Source organism: Syngnathus acus, chromosome 17 (genome assembly GCF_901709675.1).
Source record: "Syngnathus acus chromosome 17, fSynAcu1.2, whole genome shotgun sequence".
NCBI classification, from domain to species: Eukaryota; Metazoa; Chordata; class Actinopteri; order Syngnathiformes; family Syngnathidae; genus Syngnathus; species Syngnathus acus.
In genome coordinates this window covers 8,173,634-8,201,139 of record NC_051102.1, presented here as the reverse complement: position 1 = coordinate 8,201,139, position 27,506 = coordinate 8,173,634, and the positions used below count along the sequence as shown (strand labels likewise).

The window sequence follows — 27,506 nt, the reverse complement described above, 5'->3', positions numbered from 1 at the left end:
AAACCCTAACCCTAGCTTTAAACCCTACTTTGAAACCCTAACTCTAGTATGAAACCCTACTTTGAAACCCTAACCCTAGCTTTAAACCCTACTTTGAAACCCTAACTCTAGTATGAAACCCTACTTTGAAACCCTAACCCTAGCTTTAAGCCCTACTTTGAAACCCTAACTCTAGTATAAAACCCTACTTTGAAACCCTAACCCTAGCTTTAAACCCTACTTTGAAACCCTAACTCTAGTATAAAACCCTACTTTGAAACCCTAACCCTAGCTTTAAACCCTACTTTGAAACCCTAACTCTAGTATAAAACCCTACTTTGAAACCCTAACCCTAGCTTTAAACCCTACTTTGAAACCCTAACTCTATTATAAACCCTACTTTGAAACCCTAACCCTAGCTTTAAACCCTACTTTGAAACCCTAACTCTAGTATGAAACCCTACTTTGAAACCCTAACCCTAGCTTTAAACCCTACTTTGAAACCCTAACTCTAGTATGAAACCCTACTTTGAAACCCTAACCCTAGCTTTAAACCCTACTTTGAAACCCTAACTCTAGTATGAAACCCTACTTTGAAACCCTAACCCTAGCTTTAAACCCTACATTGAAACCCTAACTCTATTATAAACCCTACATTGAAACCCTAACTCTATTATAAACCCTACTTTGAAACCCTAACCCTAGCTTTAAACCCTACTTTGAAACCCTAACTCTAGTATGAAACCCTACTTTGAAACCCTAACCCTAGCTTTAAACCCTACTTTGAAACCCTAACTCTAGTATGAAACCCTACTTTGAAACCCTAACCCTAGCTTTAAACTCTACTTTGAAACCCTAACTCTAGTATGAAACCCTACTTTGAAACCCTAACCCTAGCTTTAAACCCTACTTTGAAACCCTAACTCTAGTATAAAACCCTACTTTGAAACCCTAACCCTAGCTTTAAACCCTACATTGAAACCCTAACGCTATTATAAACCCTACTTTGAAACCCTAACCCTAGCTTTAAACCCTACTTTGAAACACTAACTCTAGTATGAAACCCTACTTTGAAACCCTAACCCTAGCTTTAAACCCTACTTTGAAACACTAACTCTAGTATGAAACCCTACTTTGAAACCCTAACCCTAGCTTTAAACCCTACTTTGAAACCCTAACTCTAGTGCCATGTTTAGTAAGATTTTTTTTCTTTATATGACCATGTGACCACCCTTGACCCTGGCCCTGACCTTTGACCCCATGCGGTCTTGGGTTTGTTCTCTGACAGTGTTAAGGTTAATGGGTTTGGGTTAAGGTTTACAGTTTGGATTATGGTTTTAATGTACAGTATACAACTTAATTGATAGTATCTGACTTGTACAAAAAAGAAAAGCAATCGCCAGCGAACCGTTATAAAAGATCTCCTTTATTTAATTCATGACACAGTAAATTTGTTAATAAAACATCTGCAAAAAATAAAATCGCCTTCTCTCTCTCTTACTTTCTCATTAATCTTGTTTTGTTTGAAGGGTATTACTGCCAACATCCTCTTTGTAATACACATTCATCTGACTTTGCTGCCATAAATTGTTCTTCTCAGCTCCCACCGTATTTTATTCACTGCCATTTATATAATTTTTCATATTTACAAACCGGACTCCAAGCTTATGAAAATAAACCAAAACATCATATCATAGGATCATCTAAATTGGTCCAAAGAGTGTATTACCAATGCGGGGAGGACGCTATGAGATAATTTACCCTCAAACAAACCCCCAAAATCATATCTGTCATTTCAAAGTCAATGCCTATTTACACTATCACAAATTTTAGGGGGAGGGGGACTCAAAACTCCTCTAATCAATTTAATTCTGCCCTAAAATTGAATATAGACTACTATAGATCACATTTCGCTACTAAGAATGTGGACAAAAGTATAATTTGTCCCACGACTTTAGTCCATCTAATTGCTCGAATACAGGAAAAGTTGGCAATAACCCAAACCCATATAAAAGTATATTTATGTGTCAATTATAATTTTGATATTGATAACGATATCCTAGGAACAGGAATAGAGTGGGTCGACTTAGAAAGATGTTGAAATAAATGCACACTTGGTGTCCATGGAGTCCTCTTGTGTGGAGCTTCTCGTTTCAGGCATTTTCCCCAAGGAGGTCCGTGTCTCAAGTGTCCTCTTGAAGACCTCAGCCGGAGTCTTTTTCTCCCTCCCGTCAGGACTGAAGCGCAAAGACTGCGTCAAGTGTTCTTGTATTTTAGCTTGGGAGTGTGCGAATTGCATGAGATGCTGGCCAGCGAAGGAATGCCAGCGTTGGTCGCCGTGGCCTGGCTCTCCACAAACATGGGGTCCAAGCATGCCACTTTGGCGGCAAAGAAAGCGTGAATGCAATGAAGGACCGCAAACAGGTTGGAGAACTCCAGCTCCTGCGGGAGACAAAATTAATAAATCAGTGTACGGAATTGAAACGTAACCCCAAATCGCGTAACATTTGTTTTCGGATTGACTTGCCTTTGCTTCAATAGATTTGGAGTCTTGATTTTGGAATAAAAACTTGATTTTGCTTTTGCCGTCGTCTGATGAGCCTTTCAGCTGAGAGAACTTGTATCTCCAAAGGACAGCCTAGAAGGCAAATTGCATTCATTTGTGTATGAAGCAATCGTGAGAAACCCTGACCCTTGCTTTCATGCAAGCGTGACTCTCCGTTGCTTAGCAAAGGACACACCTTCCTGGTCCTTCCCATACATCTGCTGATTCACGTCGAAGCACATCTTTTATGTCTTAATTTATTGAACACATCAACACTAAGTGCTCTTGGTCCATTAGGAAGAGTACACTGTTGGCATCCAGCTCAGCCAAGGAAAAAAAAACTTGGATTGTGTTTTGCTTTTATTTATCATAAATTACCGTGAATTAAATGATCTGCTTTATTGCTTTTTGTTTTATGCTGCCGCTGATCATGATAAATCGTGCGTTTAGGTGAATTCACCAGTGTGAGTTGTCACCTCCGGTGCAAAGGTTGAGTCCTTCGCTCGTACATAGGTGCGCTACAGGGAATTAAACTGCAACGATCATGCGCAACCAAAGAAAGCCATTAAATTGAAGTATCCTTAGAGGTAAATGCGGAATTCCCAGCCCTTATATTAGACGGCGTGTGGTCTGTAAATAATATTCCCGTCCAATGTGCTCTGGCTCAGTAAAGATTGGGAAACACTGTAGTACATAATTAATGCTAATGCTAACAAACATAGTAGCTCAGTCAGCTCATATTTCAGGAAATGTATTTATTGCTAATGCTAAGCCCATGAATGTATAATGCTAATGCTAGCATTCAAACCACAAATTATGAAATTGCTTACTTTGGAAGCGGCGTCAAAGCACACAAAGCCCATGCTGAAGTCCACTGTTAGTCCCATCAGGTGGCTCTCTGTGATGCAGGCATACGTTTTACACTGAAGAAGAAGAACAAACTGTGAGCTTGGCAGCTAATGTGATCATTCTCTCTCGCCGTGTAAATCTTGCCCACCTGTATCCGCTCCACTTCCAGGTAAGTGGCCATCTGAAAGGCCTTTTCCCAAACAAGCAGCTCAGACTCCAGCTCCACGCTGAAGAACATGTCCTCGCCCGTTTCCGTCTGCACGCTGAAGCAGTGCCTCCTCTTGTCCACCAGCTCGTTGTCCTGATCACAAGAGCGCCATGTTGTTCGCTAGCATAACCTTAACCGTGACACCTCCATATTGTGTGTGTTCTTTTTATGTACCTCAAGTGTTTAAAAAATGAATAAAGCGTTTAATACATTCAATTAGAGAAATGGCTTGCACTACCTTTAAGATCTTGCACATAATTTCATAGACAGTAAAACTTTTCTCTGCTCTTGTCCAATCCCATGTTGTCACCTGCAAATAGAAGATTAATTCAGAGGAGACATAAAGGACTGTTGAAGGATGTTGCCTCTAAAAGGTTGCTACATCATGAAGAATCTTAAATAACAAAGTAGCTCATCTCAAGGCCTCCTCTTATATTCCGCCGTCCACTGACATTAGCATATTCCAATTACATCAGACTTTCCCGCATCTCCATTACAGTGCTTGTCATTATCGCTTTACATAAAATGATGACTAGCTTCCTCTTCATGAATGCACACAATAATAACAGCAACAAAATAATTTAAATAAAACATCCTACCGGAGGAGCAGAGAACTTGAAGAGAGAGGAACCCCTTAAAGCAAGGAACTTTGGCGAGTACATTCGGTCCTGGACGGAGTCCTGCTCCTTCTCGTCGGCCCAGCCCATGTAGATGATCTGCGTGGAAGAAAAGGTGACATTTAACACAGGAAAAACTAAATTAAAAAAAGTCTCCCTATAACTTCCACTTACAACCCAGGTCAACCTTTCTCAAATAGGGACTGCAGGTCAATCACGGTCTCTAAGTCTTTTTTTATCGTTGTGCGTTGTCTGCCGCCATTTTAAGATGGTCCACCATTTTGTAATCACGAATTGCCTCCTACATTATGACAGTCACATACACTTGTCGCCGAGATTCTCTTTTTCTCCCTCACCCTTTTAATCTTTTTTCAAATTCCAGCAATTCTCAAAACACCCTATCAAAAAATGCTAATCAGGCCTCGGGGGTGATGTTAGAAAAAGGATGATTTGATGACATCAAGAGGTTCTGCGTGGCCGTCAAGCTAACATGTTTGCGGCTCTCATCTCTTTGATAGATGGCAGTTTTATTTGTGTCGTGTAGGACCATGTTAGTGAAAGCAAAGACACTCAAGGCAATTAAATTGTTTTTCCCTCTCCCTTGGATCATGATGCAAACATTTAGCTGGCGCTGCAATCCTTTGGCGCTAATGAAACGTGTCCTTTCTCTGACTGGATGACCTGCTTACACTTTTCAATACCAAATGCATTCAGAAATTTTGACATTTTACCTGCTGGTTGACTGGAAAATTCCGGTTGATCTTCTTCACCTGTTGAGAGACATTCAATTATTAAAGTGGTTCACCAGCTCACTCTTAAGGAAAGTAACAATTAAGCTAGCAGCGGCGCAGATCAAGTAAGCTAACGTGTAATGCTCACAACTTATATCATTTATATATTTTTTTAAAAAGCACACTTCCATTGAGGTAGAATTTGAAGTAAAAATGTTGTTAATCTACTAATCACATTTTTCAACACCAGACACTAATAACCTCTCACATTTAAAGGTGCTAACACATAATTTCCTAGTGTTAATTCACATCACTTTGAATTCACAATGAAGTACTCGCATAAGAGCAGCAGTTATGCACATCTTTTTTTTTTTCAATGGCCTCCATCCGCTGCTATCATCTCCTCCTACACTTATTTAACGCTCACTCTCATACAAATGGCTATCATTGTGGCACGGGAACACCCACAAGCCTCTCCAGCGTTCTTATCTCTGCCCTGTAATTCACGCCATGCTGTTGCCTATCCACCCGTGAAAAGGTTTCTTCTTGCGTGGTGTTTTCATTTTCATAAAGGTGCATTTGACACCCCACCTCCCTATTATCTAAGATCATTATATGTTGTGAATGGGAAATTTTAAAAAGCCCTCACTCAAAATCAGTAAACGTTTAAGGAATACAAGTACCAGTTAAAATCAGCAGGGAATCTCCTTGCATGAAAACGACCTCAACAGTCAAATCATCACTGCAATTCAATAGGATTCTTCCTTTCATCCAAAACCAAACTAGTACTTTGGCGCTCAGTTATTACTCCAAAATCAACAATGTCACGTGAAATTTAAAAGGACCTTTTTTTTTTCCTTTGATCAAACAGAAAACGACCTTGGTGTTGTTTCAAAGTGAATCGGGCTCTTCTTTTGACGGGGAACAAAACTACTAGGGTGGTCGGATAGCACACAAATGGTTCTTCCTTATATATGCATCAAATCTACTTCCGCGGTCAGATATCGGTCAGAAACAGTGATGTCACGAAAATTCAATAAGGTCCTTCCTTTGATCTTGAACAAAAACTCGCTTGGTAGTCCGAATAGACGATATCCATCCAAATAATTGCGCACCCTCCTTTGATCGAAAACAAAACTACTCAAGTAGTCAGACACGATTGGAAATCATCATGGCTCAGGTACACAAATCAATGACAGCAAGAGGACAAGTCTCATGTTGCCATGGCGACGACGTGGCCATATGATAATGTAGCCCTTAGCTCTTGAATGAAAAAAGGTTTACGTTGCGTGTCTGCGCGTGTACAAAATGTCGTCCACTTGTAATGGACAGGAGTGTGTTGTTTGTGTGTGCTCGTGTGCCTTTTAGCTCGCAAAAGGCCACGGAAGCACTCGATCGCTTGGTGAGTCATCCCTGGTGGTGCCGCGTCCACTTCAATTAAGCAAGGCTCAATTATTTACCCACCGGACTCAACACACTCAGACACACCATAATCACACGTCTGTTGTTGTTGCCAGCGCTGCAGCTTAACGACTTTGCCTTCACCCAGACGCAAAGTGTAAAGCGGGGAAAGGACATGCTGAGATGTGAAGCATGACCGTTCCCTCTCTATACGCTTTGTGCTGCAATCGTGGGACGCTGGCCTAAACACACACAAAAAAAAAAAAAAAACAGGAAACTCACATTGTGCTTTGTGAGCGCCGAGATGTTGCCGCCGACAGCCTGAAGCCAATCCAAGCAGTCCTCGTCGGAAGGGAACTGGAGCACGCCACTGCAAACCCCGTCCACCGCGACGACCTGGAACGCATTTTTCCTTGGGAAAGAAAAAAAAGAGGGAGATGACACGGGATAAAAAGACAGGCACAGAAATTCATGCGGAATGCTTCCATTCATCCATCCTGATTCGCCCTGGCGCTAACTTTTGCTTGCTCTCTGAAACTCGGCAACCCACACCAGCTCAGTGGCCTAGTGTCCGCCCTGAGACTGGAAGGTTGTGTGTGACGATCATTGGGCCTTTAACTTTTAGCACAACAAATCAAATCTTATTTAAAATGTCAGATGTTGGCGCGCCGTTTACTTTATCGTGGACAAAAAGTGTCTGCGCAGTTGGATAACGAAAACAAGGCCTTGCTATCGTCGCCAGCACTTGCGTGTGTCTCGTTTTTCACGTTAATTAAAATCCAACCCGTGCCTGCAGAATGGCTGATGTAGTGCTTAATATATATTTATATATCATAAAAAAACAAACAAACAAGTGGGCTCCATTAAGAGTCAACGCACATTCCTGCTGCAGTGTAGCGCTGATGGAAGTGTATCCAAGGACGGCTTAATGGCTCCATAAATCAAGCGGTCTGTGTTTAATACGTCCGTCCAACAGCAGATGGTCACAGCCGATGTGACATTAGCTCACTGTTTCGAGGCACGTACGGTTAAAAAACGGACCGAGCAGACGGGGGTGAACGTCCCGCGGCCCACCTGCACACGTCAGAGCCCGGCATGTGCTGCGAGAGGCGAGAGTGCAGCAACGGTAGAAGGCGCAGGTCCACCCATCTCTTCTCCCAGCGGAGGCCAGGGGAAGTGGGCCACGATGAGCAGGACAGCGTGTCCTGGAACAAAACACAGGACAAGCTGTATTTGTTGCATTTTTTTTTCTACCAAACGGGTTTTATTTGTAGGTCAACTTCCTTTGCCTGCCTAAGTATCCCTGCTGGTGGGCCGCATTGATTCCTGCAAATGAAGACAGACAAGTACCGTGTTATTTGGATGGTAGTTCAAGTGTAGGCCGCTATCGCACAAAGGAGACGAGGTCCCGCTGCTCTGGTCGCTGGGGATGCCTGCGAGTTAAAAAAAAAAAAAAGAAAAAAGTCAATCGATACACAATGCCATGAATAGAGATGTTTTTTTTTTAAAGGGGAAATCTGCCTCTGCTTAGATTTGTATGCAGTCAAGCGGCCAGTTAACCTGGACTACATGTACGCTTATGAAAGGCTTGAAATGTCTTATGACAGGCTGAGACTTTCTGACGCAAGAGCAAACTCAAGTGCGCCACAATGACACTGCTCATTGTGCTCATCATTTATCGTTGAGTCACTCGCTTGGTGACAAATGTGTCTTTTTGACAAAATCTATATTACGCAGTGGCCCGACCAAATTGTGTCGACTTCAAATCTTTCGTTTTCTGGAATCTGTGACTTCTTATCGATTCCCAACCGTGACTCGAATTCTGATTATTCCATGACTTACACATACAGTCCTCACTCAGAGGCAATTTAAGGAAAGCTGGGGTCTTCTTGAGGAACGAAACTGTGAGGGTCACTTCTTCACCAGCATTCCTCAACACCTGAACCTGCAACACACACAAAGTACTTGGAGTCATGCTGACAAAGCCGTTTCCAATTCAAGCTAAAATAATTTTTTTGGGGGTAGATGCAAGTTGGAGCTGACAGCTTACCACTTCCTCGTGGCGATAGCTTCTCACGTTGATTCCGTTTATCTGCAAGTAGCAGCGGCGTGTAAATAAACACAATCGGAATTGTACTCTTGCTGGCATTATACAATATCTACCATGGCGAAAATGATGAATGAAAGCGCCAAAATGTCTTTTATGGAATACCTGCACTGCAAATTACGAGGAGGAAACATACATCCTTCAATATGAGATGTTTTTATAGCGGCTAAATGATGTATCACCAGTATGGAGAGCTTTTCTATTTGGACAAATGGTAATGGGATGTTACATCAGCATTAGTCCTCTTGGGATTTTTATTGTTCTGGACTGGCCGACTGCATTTGAACTAGTACTCGCCTTGCTGTCTTGCTATAACTAAGAGTTAGCATGATAGCGTTCGATCAATTTGAAATAGGACCCAAATACAAGGCACCATGTAAAAGCCTTATCAATCTGCTTTAGAGCCTTTTTTTTAGTCAGGTTGCTATCTTGTTGTGCGTTAGCATAGCAAATGAGGTAGCGAGCCTTTTGGCCCGGTCCGCAGTCCTCCTACCTCTGTCACCCATGACTGGACTCTAATACAACATTTCGCTTCATTCTATGAAGTGTTTTGCCAACATGTTTTGTGGTATATCTCTGGTCAAGATCTTATTGTAGGCTGCTCTGTGTTAGCGCGTCATCTTGTTAGCATCTTAGTATGCTTTATAGCAATTCACCATGAGATGTCCTGCAATCAAAATGATGGCTTGGTGTAGCTGTTAGCTAAGAATTGCCATTCTGTTGGTCATAGTGCTACAAAGCTAGCTAAAGGTTAATTGTGCTTTGTCAAAATGAGGAAAAAAAGGATTTGCAACTTTCCTAGCAAGCTTCTTCAGTGTGGCGCGACCCACTTTTAGTTGTTGTTAGTTGGATGCAATCACATTACCACGTGCCATTAAGTTAGTTAAATGAGATGTGTACCTGGAGGATACTATCGCCAATGAAAAGCAGCCCAGAGAGTTCAGCTGGAAAACAGGAAAACAAAGACACAATCAAAAAACAGCACTTTAGGAGTAAAATGGCTCAAAGTGTGAAAAAACAACAACGTTACCTGAAAAACTTCTACTTACTTTTTTGTTCTTTGGATATTTTGGATATCACCACAGGGATTTTATGCTCGGCACCACCCTGATATACATGCAACAAGAGTTGACAAAAGTCAAACGGTCCAATTTTAAAATTGTACGTTTGTTTTCATATACATTTCAAGAGACACACATAAATATTAAACATTAGATCATAGCACTTGAATCAGAAGATGTCCGATACGTATGGGATTCTTATCCACTTTTCAAGAGGCCCAATTCCGATCTTAAAGTAACCATTCAATGCATTTTTGTCTGAGGCTTCCACGATTCATATCCCAATCGTGCCACTTGAGAGGAAAAGAAATTGGAATTGGGTCACTTGAAGCATGAAGTGTAAATCCAGCCTCAGAGTCACGGTGACCATTTTGAAAAGACAAGAGAATGGAAATTACCTTGATGCTGAGGCCGAACCCTCCGATGGTCTGTCGCCGTATCGTTACAGTCCTTTCCTGGAAGGCAAGGAGGCAAGGCATACTCGTTTAGTCGTGCTTCAATGACACGTTCCCCTTTCATTAGAACTCTTCTTTGAACATCTCAGTTTGTTTCTTCAGTCTTAAATTCGGAATTTTTTTACGATTGTTCGAAAGTAGCGGTAAACAGAAATCTGCCGTTTCGGTCAGAGCGATAACGCCACACATTAATAGAATAAATAAACAAATAAAATCCGCCGAGATTATGCAAACAAATGACATTTTCCCAATTATGTGTTGAGTAATAAAACAGCTTTGATTTGTGCGATGATTTTAGCGAATCCATCTTTCTACTGCTGTGTCTCTTTTTCAGCCGTACACTTTATTGGCGCTAGATGAGCTGTTGTCTCTGGGCACGTTGAATCTTAACTTTCCAAGCCGGCTCCCTCTCCAGCTCCTTTGAAATCGACAAATCCCGTTTCGCAAAGCGTCGCACTGATCAAAGAAGAACGCCGCTGAGAGAATACATCTCCAATTTTGAGTGGAGATTTCAAAAGTCGTACAAAGTCAGAGAGTTGAGTGAGTGTCAAAATATTATTGCCTGAATGGAGCAAAATGCAAAAATATACCACAATGAGACAAACGTCTTTCTGGCACTTTTATCAACACAGGGCCGCATTTCTCGTATTGTACTGAATAGGCTTATTTGTGGCAATGATACTGGATCGCACTGTTGCCAGGGGCAACCATTCATCCCATCCATCTATTTTCTTTAGAGCGTGTCTTCATCACAATTACGGGTGAGCTGACTCTTTGAAATGTGTCAAGGGAGTCATTGTTTTAGCAAACGATCGTGTGCCACTCAGCGACACACACACTCGGGGCGGCTTTCAGCTGTTGTTTGTTTGAGTGTCAACGTGTGAGCGAGGTCAGCGGTTACTTACGCTGGAATAGAAAGGCTCTCCAGACACGCAGATGACATCTTGCTCCTGAATGGTCAGAATATCTTTAGCCAAGTGCAGTCGGATATTAAAGGGCTCCTCATTACCTTCTTGCATCAAATAAATGCCAGTCTTTGTCTGCGAACATCGGGAGAGATAACATCGTTCATCGGGGCTAAATTAAGTGGCCATGAAATGAAAGGCCGCTGGTGGCGAAATGAACATTGGAAATGAGACGGCTCTGCCGCTGTGCCTTTGCTTCGCTTGTTGACGCACATCAACACAATCCTAAAAAGAGAAACTTTTTTTTTTTTTTAACACACATAAAGAAGCGGTGAAATTGAGCAGACGCTGTTGTCACTTCCTGGCATTACACAAGCAGCGGGACTGTGTTTCCAATCACGCATTTAAACATGCTCATTTGCATCCATTTGCATTCCGCCACCGCTTCCCCTTCCCGGGCTAATTACGATGCCTGTCTGCCCTTGACTTGAAAGGGTCTAAATAAAGAAAGCACCTTCACCCGACAGGCCCGCCAAGAGAAAATGGAGCCACTCGTGTCAATGTGCTCGTCATCAGTTAACAAGGCCGTGCCGCATGCGTGCAATGTGTTAGCGCCACGGCGGGTCAGTTATCTCTCACCGCTAATGAGCAGCGGCGAGGAACGAGGCTGCAGCTGCGGGGTGACGGATGGAATCAGAGAAAGAGAGAGTGTGCGTTCCTTTGCCCATCTCCGACGAATGGGTGTGTGTGTGGGGGAGAAAAAGGGGGAGGGCATCGCGCACGCGGATTAGCGCCGGTGACCTGCGTTGTCCATGGCATTGTTCCTAATTGGCCTCATCTCTCCTCTGTACCATCATTAGCCACATCATTGTGCGTAATCAGGCATACATATACGCTACTGCATACAACTGTGTTTGCCAGCTTTCATCAAGTTATTTCACCAATTTGATACAGCTAACCCAACAGCTAGCCTAGCAGCTAAGCACAATCACCCAGTTATTGCACTTATTCTATGACTCCTCCCCAAAATGAAACTCATTCGGGAAGTGATTTAAGGCTCTCTTCCGAAAACCGGGTCAAACCCTTCGCTTAGTGGATCAAATACAAGTAGTAAGGTACATTGTTGGGTTATACTCTCACACCATGTGCAAGTATCCCTTGAAGGACGCGCACAACTCGTTAGTGCAGCAAAACAAACAACATACCGGGGCGAACCTCTCAATGGGAAGCTTGTTAAAGCGCTCTTTCAAATCCAAGGTTATTTGATTCTTAACATTGTTGACGTTTCGTCCAGCAGCTTTTAAGACAGCCATTGTGGGAGCCTTAAAAGATCTAAGCCTGACCCTGGGATTCTTTGCAACTCCAGACCAGTAGCACCTGTTTATCTTTGAAATCGTTGAAAACATCGAGGCATAAAAGATTCATGATCACGTGGCTTCTAGTGATCTGGTTGGACTATTTCAGTGGGGCTTCAGGGCCACTGGAGATAATAAGCTTTGGATTCTGACAGCTCATGAATATATTATTATTACTTGACCTTTGCCCTGCTTTTGTTACTGTCAATCATAATATTCTGCTAGATTACATTGGCATAAAATGTTTAGCACAAACCTGGTTTGAATGTAATCTCTCAGAGAGCACACCATGGTATTATCACCTCTGAATCTTACAACGTGACCTGCGGGGTCCCGCAGGGATCCATACTAGGCCCTTTATTGTTCAGCATATACATGCTGCCAGATAGATGCCCATGCCACAGTTGAGTCAATAAAAGCCCATGGCCATGATTTGCGGGAATAAAATGTATATATACTTCTCTCTTCATTAGCCACTTGTAAAAGCAGAAAGGAGAATAATAAATGCTCTCCATTCCGAGAGATTGATTAAATGCTACCAACCTCTTCATTTGAGGTCTTGAAATCCATGTGCTACCGCGCAGTGAGGGATGCTGCAGAGGAGAGAAACACAACAGAGTTATAGAGCGGCTGCAGAAAAAAGCCAATTTAAACTGGCTTTGTTAGCAGCAACAGCGCTTACAAAAGGAGATAGACCTTCATTGAAATGCTACATAAAATCTCAGGAGATGTCTTATTTGTGGAGCAGTGAAGTAAAGGATCTTAAAAAGAGTTTCATGAAGCGCATGATCTACATCCAAGGATGGAAATCAATATATCTGGATACATTTGAACAACGCTAACCCTTAAAAAATATCATTTTAGTGGTGTAAAGTCAAATATATCATGGAGGTTTAATACACACGGACATATTTCAGTATTTAGCGAAGCAAAATTCACCATCTCAAGAAATGACACGACTTTTTTTTAATGAAAATAAAGTAAGAAGGCACCATACAAATCACTAACAATCATGTAAGCCTGAAGTATGTAGTAGGGCACAAAGATTTTTGCTCCTTTATGGCCACCGTACTTCCGGACTGATTTGCATGGCAGCACATGAAATTTAAGCCGCCCTCTGGTCAGAAAATCGGCTACAGTTTACCAAAGCACGGCGCTTGGCCAATGAGCCACAAACTGTTTCATCAAGAAATGATTTCATCAAGCCTGCCGTGCTGAATTTCCCATGCAGCCACATTATATTGCTGTATTTGTTCCCAACAATTTGTCCATTCACATACATGTTTATGAATGAACTCTTTAAAGGTAAAAAAGTAGCACGTCTGCCTTTCCATCTGTAGTTTATCCTTCTTTTAAAACTTTACTCTCCAGAAGGAGCAGGAGGTAACCTCTGGAGAAAAGCAGAAAGTGTCAAGTAGCGAGGAATAATTCATGACAGCAAAAGGTGAGGATAAGGAGCCCTAATAAATGTTTCAATCCATTTCTCCTCATATAATCTAGAAGAGCGGGTTCGGTTCTTTTGTACTCCAGCGACGCCATATCGAAGCAGCTCCTCATTTGCACAAAGCAGCCGGCTCATTTTTAATCAGACACGACTGCCACTTGACTCGACAACCAGACGCGCAAGCTAAAATGTGGCTCCCGTGGGACGCGCTGGAAGGACACTCACTTCACTAGAAAGGCCCCCGACTGTTTTGATGTGGAGAACAGGCCATCCAACACCCAGCTGATCCCGGATCAGAGTGACGCTGCTGCAATCTGGCCCGTCCGCATCCCCTGACGGACCCGGCAATCAGGAGCGGCGGGGAGAGGGCGGGGTGTTCCTCAGGGCACTAGCCCGGGGCCACTCGCGGACGCGGAGCTGCGATAAGAAGCAAAATTGGAAGAGGTTTAAATTCTCCTGTGAGGAAAGCAGAGTGAATGTTCCTGATTAAACACTTGAGAGGGGAAGGGATGTGGAACCAGATGCAATCGGCGGCTTCTATTCTGCGCATAAAGAGGAACATTTAGAACAAGCTTCTCTCTGGAAAAGAATGACTGGCTTGTAATACCCCGTCAAAACGCAATTAGCTCCTATTCTTACATTTTGCTACAACAACACTTGTCAGGACACATTGCTGGCTGCAGGCCACCTCTCTCATGAGACACCACCATCATACAATACAGTAAGTGCTCTACAGCATGAGAAAATTAAAATAAGCACAAACATGGTTCCAAGCTACTTTCCATGCATAAATCATCCACCTCTGATTAATATTATACAGCAAGAGAAGCTTTAATAGGATTTGCAAATATATACTATGTCTGAGTCCCATCTGGAGTAGGAGTGAGCGATCTGCAGAGGATCTGAGGAGAATAAAAGCTGAAATGTAAAGCTATGACCTTCATGAAATGGCCCAGGGATGTTCTCAAATATTAATCGCGTGTTGAAGTCCTACTCAAAAGCTTTCTTGTAAGGAGGTTACATCTTTGCTCGCCTACTGTAAAAGTATCACTTGCTGTTTTACTCAAAGCTTAATTAGGACTAAACAATACCGCAACAAAATCATGTCACTGCTTTGAAATATATATTCTTTAAGATGTAATTCCACAGCTGACCACTAGATAGCAGCACAGTTTGACGTCAATTTAAAAGAAGAACGAAGTAGTTTTTGTTGACAATGATTGAGCGGCACTGTAATGTTGCATTTTAAACCTAATTGAAATAATGTGCTTCCACTGCCTCATTACTGAGTCACCATGTCTTCCGTTGTCCTATTAAAGATAAAAAAGTCATTTGTTTTAATCCTGCCAAAACTAAGCTGTCCACCTGCACTAGCGTGACATGAACTCATCCGCTCAATAATTGGATTCCATTTGATGCAACAACAAAAAAAACAACAACCAGCTCTAAATTCACATAACGCTGAAGTTTATAATGGTTTATTGGTCTAAGTATTAATTATTGAATTGGTATGGGCATACCTGGCAGCTCGATCAATATCGGAGTGTGCTATAATGTATACAGAGCAGAAGGGCCAACGGTGATGGGGAAAGCCAGTGATGTGTTTTAGGGTTTGAAGTGTGTTGCGCAGAAGCAGCAGCTCGTGTGATGGATGTGAACGGAAGCTCATATCAAAATAAATGTCCTGCTTGAAAAATGTCTCTCATGCTTCCGAATGCAAAGGTTAAATAGACCTTGTGTTGCCTTTTAAGTTGAGTCAGCGTAAGCGCTTTTTTTTATTTATTTTTATTTTACAAGCACTACATCAGATATTTGCAGCGCTACCAACTTTGCCGGAGCCATGTTCGCCTCCGACACAATGGAGAGGAGATTGGCTGAATGAGGCAGAGAGATGCTACACGGGACATCTCCATCTCCGAGACTTAATGATGAATGGTCGCCGCGCGTGGGAGACGAGGCAGCTGTCGGAGGGCGCCATGTGTTCCTGCAAATCGAGTTTTACCGGAAAATGGATGCCGCCGTCACTTCCAGTGTATTCTACTTCCTAGAACAAACTGTGCGTGCTCCCGGAGAGAGCACTTACTGTTGCTTGTTCCGTTATTATGGAAGGATGACGCGTATTCACTTTTTGAGAGCAATTAGAAATAAGTGAATAAATCACTTACTAGCTGAGCCCTGCAATACAGTCATCGAGCGAGTATTTCTTTGGATCGCTACTTCGCGTTTTGTTTATCGCGGCTTCACTACATCGTGGATTTTTTTTTCCAAATTAAAAAAACATTTAAAATTCAAAATAAAACTTCTAAATTAAGGAAACTATTGCTCCAAATGTTTGTTTACATTCCTTTAGAAGCGCGTGTTAGCACGATCGCGAATTAGCATCTTTCCGCTAACTTGTTAGCCTCTTGTTGGTGACCGTACTTTGCGGATTTCACTTATCGCGGGTGTTTTTTGGAACCAATTATCCGCGATAAACGAGGGATTACTGTATATATATATCTGGTAACCCATTTTGAACAGCTTGAATTCATCAGGATGAATTTTTAGCCCTTGTTGGAACAAATTCTGCATATAAATAGTATTTCAGGTAATTTGTCTTATTTTGACACCCACAGTTTTAAGAGCTGCGAAGTTCCTTTATTTCCATGTACGTATATTCTCCGCCTCATGCTCAAACAGACGCTGGTATCGATCATTCTCCAGGGATAGAAAAGCGTCTCATGGCGTTGTCAATCCTCTGAGAACATTTGTCAAAATAGGAGCGCGTCATGAAGCTCCGCGTCGCCCTCCAGGCCGCGCGTACTCCATGAGTGATGGGCAGAGCAGTAAATTAGTGCACTCATTTATAGGCTGAGTTCTTGGCCTTTCTGACTGTGATGCATGTCCTCCGCCAGAAGATATCAACTTGTCGCACACTCGACACACAAAGTGAGGACACGCCGAGTCAGCGGTTTTCCCAGAAGACGCAAGCTTTTCTTTTGCCTGGGTTTTATTCCGGGACGCAAGTCGAGCGGCTTTGCGTGGTTCGAAATGGCCTCATTCATCTTCCTGTGGCCTTTTTATGTCCAGCCCCTCTGTTCATCTTGAAGCCCCGCCCACTCAAGATTGGTCAGCATCTGCACAACTGCGAGTGGAAGCGTCACCATTGCAGACTTTGTGGTGGGAACCAGAGTGATAGTTTGCCAGCAATTATATTAAATTGCAGCTATTACCAAGTAGTAGCCGGAACTTGACAAAATAGTTATTTCCTAATCTTTTACAACAGCAGATTTTGAAACAAGCACCCATGTCAAGTTTGTTTGACGAACTGACCAAGCAAGCTCAGGAAACATTTCATAACGTTCCGTCTGCAGTTCTTCTCAGACTACTGCGTTTAAGGACGTGGGAATTTTGACTTTTAACACATTATGGCTTTTTTTTAAATGAAGTGGTTTGAAATGCTTGAATAAAATTGAAAAGGCAGAAGGCCACACTACTAAAAAGCGGAGTGACACATCTGCTCCACTCACCTTTGTACAAGCCTTCATCTATCTCTCATCGGACCAGACAATTATGTATGAAGTCAAAGTGTGCGACGAGATAGCCGTGTCACACCGTACGTGACGCAAAATGTGCATTCTATTGAAGATGAAAGCAGCAAACGTCAAGTTGAACTTCTATCACCTGCCTAAAGAGCTAAAGCGCTACAATGTGTAGCAATGAATAGCTGGAACTTTTCACTCCCACCAGAGCCATTTGAATTCATCTATATTTTAACATACAGCATGAATACTTCATCCTCATTTGGAAATGAGATATAGTGCAGCAAAATCTTTAAAAATGAAAGCTTCAGACCTCAGTCTGAATTAATTTTTTTAAGGAAATAAACGTCTCTAAAGTTCTAGTTTGAATCAATATTACGCAAGTATTTCGATGACTTTGTCGCAACATTTATTCCAAAAGAAGGAGCGACCTCAACAAGGAACGTGAAATTTTGGATAGCACAAATTGTGTAATAATACTCAAAGTCATAGATTCTTTATCCTCTGCAATGTAAAAACAACATAAGTGCAGCTTACTTGCTCACCAAAGTTGTGAAACTCTTCTTTGTGTCTGCATGACTGAATATACTGCCCTCCTGTGGCCAAGTTGCAGAAGGAGCCACATTGAAGTAATGTTGATGCCTATAAAAAAAACACACACACACATTACAAAATTGGAGGGAAAGAAAAAAAAAAGAATAAAGGAGCACAGATAATGTATTTTACAATCGAAGTGAAAGTACTTCACTCTTCAATTAATTTGAAGCTTTATAAGCCGAATCAATGTGCAGACAATCAATAAAAAGCCATTTCGCTGAGCAGTGGTGTAGAAACATGAAGACTTTGTACCTTCCCCTCCCTCCACACAGACATTGTGTCATAGTTGACCAGTTATAATGAACGCCTGTGCAAAACCATCATTCAAAATACGTCATGTAAAACAATTCACTCCAACTACAATGCAATACGATTTATACCGATTGAGATATACAGTAATGGGATTGACTCAAATTGAAATACAAAACGATTCACTCCAACGAGGATCTGACACGATCTCATGACTCCCAAACGTAGCCAAACTCACTGCGCTTTAAACATTTGTAATGACGTTTGAAGCGACGCATTCGGAATGGATCGCAAATGAGATCCGTGGCAGTTTTTCCCAAACTGAGTCGTACAATTATGATGATGCATCGAAGCATATCTGAGCCACCACCGCCAACCTCCCCGCCACTCTAGTATGCGTATTCAACATCGAGCATAAACGAGCCTTTCATCAAACAAAGCTTTCACTCAACAGGCCACACACAGACACACACACACACGCTGTGTTCTGCCATCATAAGCACAATTGCAATCTGGTTTAATTACCGCTCAGGGCTATTTGACTACTCACAGGTTGAGTGAATTGACGAAGTTCTATGGCGAGCGAGTGAGTAGCACAATTTACAGCGCACAATGTTTGCCTTCAATTAAGCTGCTAGCGGACGGCGCTACTTGATCCGCTGTGCTCTCGCCTCATGGCCTTCGTCAGATGTCAGCTAACATGCTTGTTTTCATGGAAATGGTGCAGTCGTGATTTATTGGAAAGGCGGGGGGGGGGGCATGGCTGATCTAAGATGATGCCCGATACACGCATGCCGACAATTGGGCTGAATCGGCTTTGGACGCAACCCCCAGGTTGGTGGCTGGGGGCCCCCGCCCCGTCGCCCCCACCCCTTTCCGCACCACTGGTGCTGACAATCAAAAATAGTAAACCTGTTCCGTATTTACGATGGCAATTCCTTATGTATGATTTTTCTTTTCCCATATTTTCACATCGGTACGTGTGAAAATCGGTACGTGTGCCCCACTTTAGAAAATGTGTATAATCCATCTCTTAATTGCTTCCCGCATTGCTGTCACGCAGCTCCAAATCAGCGGCTGCACACCAGGCGCATGCCAATGAGGCCGTTGTCTTGACCGGGGTCGTCGCTTTCGCTTCATTAGCTGTAGCTTCCCTGCGAAGACGAGCTAATGGCTGCTCCATCATGTGACTTTTGCGGCCACGGCCCGCCGACAGGCGCATACGTCGTCGCTTGGACATGTGGAACATGGACACGTGACGACTTGCTATGAAGTCCACCGCTCAATTTTTCTCTCGCCGGGGGAGCGCTGAGGTTAGGCGGCTATGACGATGTCCAGCGGCGCAACCAGTCCCAAGTGCTCTCGAGCTCACTCTGCAGTGCATGGGGGCTCTCATCTTGCTTTGGATCAGACTGAAGGAGTCCGTCTTTTATGCAACAAGCTACTCTCATTTGGCTTGTCACGCCATGTTTTCTGTCTGTTTGGCCCATTTTGACCAAAATGGCACCACGGCCGCCATATTGGATGTGGCCATTGTGCTTGCCATAAAATTGGCTTCGCCACATATGGTCTGATGTGGAAGCAGCCCATCAAACAACAAGTGGAATAATGTGACATGATCAGGAAGCTGTTACAACTCCTGAGGGGGGCAACAATTCCATGCAGGTCTTTTGTTTACAACCAGAGGAGGTTTCCAGGTTAGAAACATTTTGTGCCATTTTGATCAACTGACGATTTTGCATTTTACGTTTTTTGGGAAAAAACATGCCACAGTTTTGCCCATTTGCTGAATTTTGGGGGAATATGTCTTTTGATTTTCAAGAGAAGTTTCCAGCGCATCCTTTGCAGGACTGCCTTGCGCCCACCTCGTGGTGTCGCCTCAGGTGGTCAACATTAGGAAAAGGCTCCCATCCATAATTGATGTGTTGGAGCCTATCCTTGCTGCTTCTCGTGATGCCACCAGACAACTTATCCCACTTGTATCTTTAAGGCGATTAACGTAGTCAGAATTTTAATGAGCCAGCGGGGGTGCAGGGGAAGCGACGGAAGCAACAAGAGATTATCGATTAGGCGAGCAGGAAAAGATAAAGTACAGAGGAGCTCTTTTGTCGAGTCGGTTTCTTGCTCGGCGGTCGGAGGGGAAACTTTTGTGACGTTCTCTTTGGGCCAATTAGCGTCAAATTCTCACTCGGACACACTTTGTCTAATTTTCTATTTATCCAAAGTGTTGTTTTTTTAAATTTAGGACATGGTGACGAATAGGAGCTCAAGCTGGCATGTCTTGGCATCAGTGATGTCCGCTGACCTGTGACCACCAGCGAGCACAAGCAGCTCACAGAGGGAGGGAGGGGGGGTGGGGATAACGCAAAGGAGGAGAATTGCGGATTTGCAACTCTCACAGGGCGTTTTAAGGCGCAAACCCGGCCAAGCTCGAGCAAAGGGGGAAAGTGAGCCTTCATCCCGGGAAGCAACATATATCATGTGACACGGAGACCACAGATTTCAGCAGCTTTGACCCCCCCCCCCCCTCCCTTTTCATGCAGGAGTGCTGAAACATTGCTTTGCAGGGATTTCAAACGCATACAGCCCACATATGCCCAACCCAAAGCAAAAAAAAATGTGAATCCATGTCACACCTATGTGCTTTATCATCCATCTACTACAAGGAAGCATTTAATCCTTTCAAGCAAGGCACGTGAGTGATAACTGATGAATGTTTGATATAATAATAATCACAAAAGGCTTACCTGATGGAACAGGTGCTGACGTCTTATTCGGCTGCTTTTCCTCTTGAAATCAACGCATGCAACGGGTGTTACGGAGCGGCTCAACCCAGCCACAATGCATCCCTTGTGCATGGCAGCATCGCCCACATCCCGCTCCACTCGCCTCAGCCTCCGAACGCAGGAGGACAGATGGAAGGATGGAAGAGGTGGAGAAACGGAAGGCAGGGGAGAGCAGTCGCTGCGCTCCGCATCCGATTTTAGTACATCTCCGCCGGCTTAGAAGTGCTCCGCGGAGGCTCGCACCGCGTCGACATCTCCGCTTGCCGCCACCCTCGCGTCACTCGCGCCGCCAGCAGGCGACTCTAGCCGCGTCACCGTCCGTCCACTCCGCACGCTTAATCGGGACAGCGTGACACGCGTGGGTCCAGTGTTTGGAGACGTTTGGCGCTCGTCCCGCATCACAGGTGCACTGAAAGCGCGCAAGGATCTCAGCGCACGCATACACGCGCACACGCTGCAGCGCTGTGTGTGTGGAAGAGTGTGTGCATGAGTGCGCATGCAAAAAAAAAATTGCACAGCGCTATCTATCTATCTATAATGAAAAATGCACCCAATCTTCTGTGATAATGCCATTTTGATGTTGCTACTGATTCTTGTCGAGCTTCTGGTACCCACAAAATGTGATCATACTGGTCAGTACTGGATCTGCTTCAAGGTTCAGCACACCACTTTTGAATGATCTGGATAGGGAAACATCAAAATAGTCAGAACACGTGATCATTGGTACCTGAACATGTGAAGGAACTTGGCCATGAGTCCAGATTTGGTCTGGAGAAGAATGCTTTGCTGATTGCTGCAAAGCTACAGTAACATTTTTTGGCAGAGGCTGTATGATGAGCATCTTCTCATCTGCCAACATTGGAAGCAATCTCAATGCAGAGAGAGAGACAGAAAGAGACAGACAGGCAACTTAAAAACAAATTATACAACAATGTTAGTTAGCACAACAAACAAGCAATGTTTGCTCCAACTAATTTCTCCCAAGCCAAAAAAAAAAACAAATTTGCTCACCAGAACAACTGAGCTGAACTAAAACATGGCACCATGATTAAAAAGTTTCAATTAATATCCTATATTAATTACATTTTTTAATGTGTATAATAGAAGTAACCAGAAATAATTCACTCTGACAAAGTTTACAAGAGCAGCAGTGCATACGCCATATAATTTATGCGATCGCTCTTCTCACAAATAACTGCCCCTGCAAAATAAACAAAGAATGAACGAATCCACAGTGGTGAATATACATTTCTTGCATGACATTTAATGTATTTCTCTTCACTCACACTAAACGTGAACCTAAAATAAACTTCTAATCAAAGTTTGATGGAGCAAGTCCACTAAAATGTCATTTTATTCCACTTTTATCATCAAACTCATAGGGGGCACTTTAGCTTGTTTGCAGTTGGACTCTGGATGTGTGCTCTTCATTTCATGATTGATGTGAGAGCTGGCTGAGCGTGCTAAATTGTGGGAAGCGACAATCAATCAAGAGAGAAAGGGAACAAAGTTTGCATCATTTTTGGTGTGTTAGATGGCACAAAGAAATACATTTATGAATTACAGTAGCCTATTTCTAGTCTTTCGAATCATTTTTTTTTGTGCATGGTGACAGTGATGAAGAATAAGATTCCAGTTTGGGGAAGTCTCGCAAGTCCCTGTTGGGAATGCAGTGAAAGACGGCAAGGACGAACGAGGCCTCCTCTGTTGTGACGTGTCAACACATTTGGAGCGTTCAGTGCCTGCTCGTCTTCATCACCACTGGCAACATTTTTACTGGGGAAAAACGCTCGCTCAGATAGATCATATTGATTTCTCCCTTTTAATCTCAATGGAAGCCCGGCATCATTACTCTCAGATAACCTTCCCTCGCCTCAGTCATGCATGCAAGGCAAAAACTATTTGTGATGTGCAATTACGTCGGAAGGCGATAAGGCTCACAATCAACTTAACCTGGTCCCGGATATAAGGGGGGGGGGGGGGGGGGGTCTTTTGCGTATCTGCTGTGCATCGAGCTTCTTGATCCACATCAGTACAGCTCAGCCCCCCGCCGGCTGAGATGTTCTTCAAACGCCCCCCCAGAAGATGAACACAAGGGGGCGTCGACTGCCAACTTTGTCAACTTTGCTCTACTTTAATGTTCACTTGGAGCAAGCAGAAGGGAGGCGGAGGTGGTGGGGGACTAATGTTATTATCGTGGGCGACCTTGAAAGGGAGGGAGATGGGGGCACTTTTTTTTTTTTTCACATTTGCATTTCAAGTAGCAAACGCCTTATTGCATTAGTGGATGGGGAAAGTGCTGCATTAGCCACGTTGCTGTGTGACAATGTGGATGATGCACACATGCAATGTGGCACTGTGCAGTTGACACGTCAACAGCAAACACTATTGCTCCCATATTTTGACAGAAAGTTTTTAGAAACCTGGACATAAATCTAAAGTACAGTACTGTACATTTTACCGTGCTGTACATTTCCAGATTGTATTTCGCTTGTACACTCAAGTACCTTTATTGACAGGCAGGTCGCGGGCCAAGAAAAAGTTGCACCTGCTGCGCTTTGTTAGCCCCGCCCACTGCCTTACATGGAGCGCCAAGCCCCCTTGCACGTGCTCGCCTTTTAATTGGTGCGACGCGAGCGACGTATGTAAATAAGAGCTGGAGGCCCCGCCCTCGCACCTGATCTAAGGACTTTAGCGCAACTCTCTGCACTGCACTGCTTGCCTCCAACATGACTCTCCTCCGCTGGACGACTTGAGCAATCAGGATTTCCGTCTTTGCAAATACCAAAAACGCCCTTTCTTAACGTCTGGTTCCCACTTTTTTTTTTTTTTTACACGAGTGGGAGGAAAAAAGTTGTGTTGAAAATGCCGCGCTCCTTTCTGGTCAAGAAGCACATCAACTCCGTCAAGAAGCCCAACTACAGCGAGCTGGAGAGTCCAACAGGTGGGGAAAAGTTTTGGTGGGGAACTTTTTCAAAGTGGTGGAAAGTTTTTGCTGACTTGACTTGTTCCGTTTTCAGTGCTCATCATGCCGCACTTGTACAAGGGCCATCCGCTGCCCGTCATCCCCCAGCCGGAGTTCCTGAGCCCGGCCGCGTACAGCCCCATCACGGTGTGGACCACCAGCAGCCTTCCGCTCTCTCCGCTGTCCGGATACCCTTCCTCGCTCTCCTCGTCGTCTTCCTCCAAAGACCACAGCGGCTCCGAAAGTCCCCGCAGCGACGACGAGGAGCCCGGCCCGCCGCAGGCAGACGCCGACAAGTTCCAGTGCGTCCAGTGCGCCAAGTCCTATTCCACCTACTCGGGACTCGTCAAGCACAAGCAGCTGCACTGCGACGCGCTGCAGGCCCGCAAGTGCTTCACGTGTAAATACTGCGAGAAGGAGTATGTGAGCTTGGGAGCGCTCAAGATGCACATCAGGACTCACACGTTGCCGTGCGTGTGCAAAATTTGCGGCAAAGCCTTTTCCAGGCCTTGGCTGTTGCAGGGACACATCAGGACACATACCGGTGAGTGAGTTGGCCTCGGGCCTCCCGCGGGCGAGAGAGAGAGGGGGGGGGGGGGGGGGTGTGGCTCTGATCTGGAGTCATAAAGTGCTCTCTGCTCAGCATACATGATTGCAGCCAGACACAGTCTAAGTTGGGCCCAAAATAGCACAAATAGGGTCAAAAGGGGACTAACAAAACTTTTGGAGTGAATCATTCCACCCCAAAATTTTGGGTAAATGAATAAAAACATCCAGCCATCCATTTAAATTTTTGATACAAATTGGGCTTTTTTTGACCTAGCAATTTTTAGAGTGTAGGATATTTATTTATTTGATCAAACCTTTTGGGTTAGATATCCCACAAGTTTGGACCATCCCTTTTTGATTCACATTGTGTTATTTTTGACCCAACTGTTTTTAAACTTCCGTTTTTTTTTTTTGTTTTTTTAAAGGAAACTTTTAGTTTACATTCAAAATTGCATTTTTAACCCCACACACCCCTCTAGACATTTACACCTCCACTGTCAGGCAATTTTTCATTTATAATAAATTCTCAAAACTGCCAGGTCAAACAGCCACTCCAATTTGGGTGAAAAATTGGACCGACCCACAACTTGGGTCATTTTTGACCAAATTGGTCTGCTGTTGTTTTTAGACCCAGCAGTTTAAGGATGTATAATTTATGCAAGGAAAAAAATAAAAAACCCCGATTCTGTTCTGTGATAGTTTTGCTTTTGTGCATGTTGCAACAAAGAAATCTGAGTTAACAGAACGGTTGTCCCTGTTATTGAACCTCAACTTAAATTATAAACCACTTGTTGCACTAACCAACATTGTTGACAAATATCTTACACGATGGACAACATGAAATGCTGCCGTGGCCTGCAAATAGCCCACGAGCCTCATGTTGCCCACCGACCGAGCTGCTCTCAAAAAGCTTGTCATTTGCACGTGTGTATGTTTGCGCGTGTCTTAACTTTGCCTCCTGTTGCGTCACTTCCTGGCAGGCGAGAAGCCCTTCTCGTGTCCCCACTGCAAGAGGGCCTTCGCCGACCGCTCCAACCTCAGGGCTCACCTGCAGACACACTCGGATGTGAAAAAGTACCAATGCAAGAACTGCTCCAAAACCTTCTCACGGATGTCGCTGCTGCACAAGCACGAGGAATCCGCTTGCTGCGTAGCACACTGAACACACGGGATCCTCTCTCCCACTAGTGCAAGACTTTTTTTTTTTATTTTTTTTTTATAAAAACAACTTTTGTTTGTTTTGAAACCAAATTTCCAAGCAAGCCCGGGAGAGTCGTCAGGGATTTTTTTATTTTTTTTTTAACCCGGACAAGTGGGTCCATTTCAACGTCTTTTCCATCGCTTCCTACCTGTGCACTTTTTGCATGTCCACAACATCTCCTGTGCCTTCGCTTTGCTCAAACATTTCAAGTCTAAAGGACACCACGGGAATACCGAAGCCATCGTGACTTAGGGAACGTGAATTTTTGCACAAACATTACATTACAGAACTCGCGTGGTGGATCTTTTGTCCCTGCCTGTTAAAGTGCCTCAGTTTTTACTCAGCAATAATATGTCTTTTTGCTCTTTTTATATATTTTTATACTCCATTGAATGTAAGCGTGACTGCGATGATTGTATATTAAAACTGCAATGCAGGTTTGTTTTCATACTCTCGTGACACTTTGGGGAAATAAAACTCAAGGCATTTTTTTTTTTTTTTTAATTTGTAGAAACTGGCCGCAATCTCACATGTTTTTTTGGGGGATATTTAATCCGAGCGTGTTTCGAAAAGAAGACGGGGGATGTGAGTCAGGTCCCAAAATCAAACCTAAACTCGTTTCCCGGGCCCAGCACACATCAAACCGTGTTGAAATGTCACACGTACGAGCGATATTGATCGGCAGGGACTCGCGAGAGCCTTTGAGGCCTCCTCTAGTCTGACTGTGTGCACTGTTTCCTTCCACCTGACTGCAGCCGGCCCAAATGCAAACTCTTTTTTCCCATAGGAAATAACGTCAGGTGAACGAGTTGGTTGCGGGGTTAAACTGCCAATTCCCTAAGAGCTAACTCGACGGCCAGCATTTAAACACTCATTGTCATACAAGCGTTACTTTTCTTTTTTTTTTTTTATGTTTGAATTCTTTCTAACTATGCCTTTTGTCTCTCAGCAAGGATTTCTATTTTCATTCCTTTGATTGGGGCTCAAACCTAATCGCCTTCATAAAATAAAAATTTGATGTCAGTTTTCCGTATTAATTTGTTCAAGTCAAATCAATACGCTGCCTGAAAGCTCTGCTGAAAAATCCATATGAACTTTTCTGAGTCTTGGAAATGAGGTGGTGAAAGGTATCGTTTGAAAAGACAAGATAACAGCACGCACTGGTCGCCAATGATTAGGTTGAGTGGATCAGATGAGACAGAAGAGTGTGTTGACCTAATCAATAACAGCTCAGCTCCAGCTGCTGTCTCACTGAGCAGAGGTCACCTATCAAAGTGTTGCGTTATTGATCACATAGCAGTGAACAGCTTAGAGTGAAACGGCGTCAGCACGCATTACAAAATGTCTGACTCGACACACCCATTTTAACGCTGAACGCAAGGTGAGGAGTTCCTCAGGGCACAGTTGTAAGTTCTTTTTGTTTTCGACCTCAGGCCATTTAGAAATATCGTATTATTTCATTTACTTCAATCGGGTGAATCCGTAGAAATAAAAAATAAATACAATTATTCACAGCCTCAGGCCAAGTCTTGACCTCTTGAGATGGCGGATGCACAGAGACAGATGATTAAAATGCAAGCTGGCAGTTGAGTGAAAAAACATTTCTGACTCTCAGACACTCAGACAGTCCAAGGCAAATTGCAGTGCAAGTCAAATTTTTCATGAATGAATAATTGTCAGAACGTTTACGCTTCTGGCTTTGGTGCCACGTCGTGATTGTGCGTCCTTCCCCTGCGGAAACTGCAAAAAGCAATTTATGCACATCCCCAATCATAAGTAAATAAAATTCTACACGTGTGAATTTTTAGTGAACTACTTTAAATCCACGGCTTTAATTTAGAAAATGAGTCAAATGTGGATCAAATACTGTTAATAAATAAAAAAATCAAATAAAATGAATAAACAAATAACTTCATGATAATACAGATAAATAAAAAAATCAAATTATTTGAAATAAAAAAATAAATAATTAAAGCCTGGT

The 27,506-nt window shown here is 43.4% G+C and overlaps 2 protein-coding genes across 3 annotated transcripts; one reads left to right on the top strand and one right to left on the bottom strand.

Moving 5' to 3' along the window:
- Nucleotides 1–1,384: 1,384 nt before the first annotated feature.
- sntg1 (syntrophin, gamma 1) lies at nt 1,385–23,033 on the bottom strand. 2 transcript variants are annotated; one of them, XM_037276189.1, is made up of 21 exons: nt 21,538–23,033; nt 20,772–21,219; nt 17,716–17,820; nt 13,883–14,074; nt 12,757–12,806; nt 10,859–10,993; nt 9,897–9,953; nt 9,487–9,544; nt 9,338–9,381; nt 8,381–8,422; nt 8,173–8,275; nt 7,681–7,763; nt 7,405–7,535; nt 6,613–6,742; nt 4,930–4,968; nt 4,181–4,297; nt 3,820–3,891; nt 3,522–3,674; nt 3,355–3,447; nt 2,507–2,617; nt 1,385–2,421 (listed from the first exon to the last, which is right to left on the bottom strand). In XM_037276189.1, exons 5-21 carry the CDS (start codon nt 12,781–12,783, stop codon nt 2,236–2,238), a joined length of 1,581 nt encoding a protein of 526 aa, XP_037132084.1. In that variant the 5' UTR covers nt 12,784–12,806; nt 13,883–14,074; nt 17,716–17,820; nt 20,772–21,219; nt 21,538–23,033; the 3' UTR covers nt 1,385–2,235. The 2 variants fall into 2 exon arrangements, with proteins under 2 accessions (XP_037132084.1, XP_037132085.1); XM_037276190.1 differs by having other exon boundaries at nt 17,724–17,820.
- Nucleotides 23,034–23,498: 465 nt separating this feature from the next.
- On the top strand, nt 23,499–26,548 carry snai2 (snail family zinc finger 2). The gene is made up of 3 exons (XM_037276191.1): nt 23,499–23,754; nt 23,831–24,319; nt 25,305–26,548. The coding sequence occupies exons 1-3, from the start codon at nt 23,676–23,678 to the stop codon at nt 25,484–25,486; spliced, it is 750 nt and encodes a 249-aa protein (XP_037132086.1). The 5' UTR covers nt 23,499–23,675; the 3' UTR covers nt 25,487–26,548.
- The last annotated feature ends 958 nt before the right edge of the window (nt 26,549–27,506 follow it).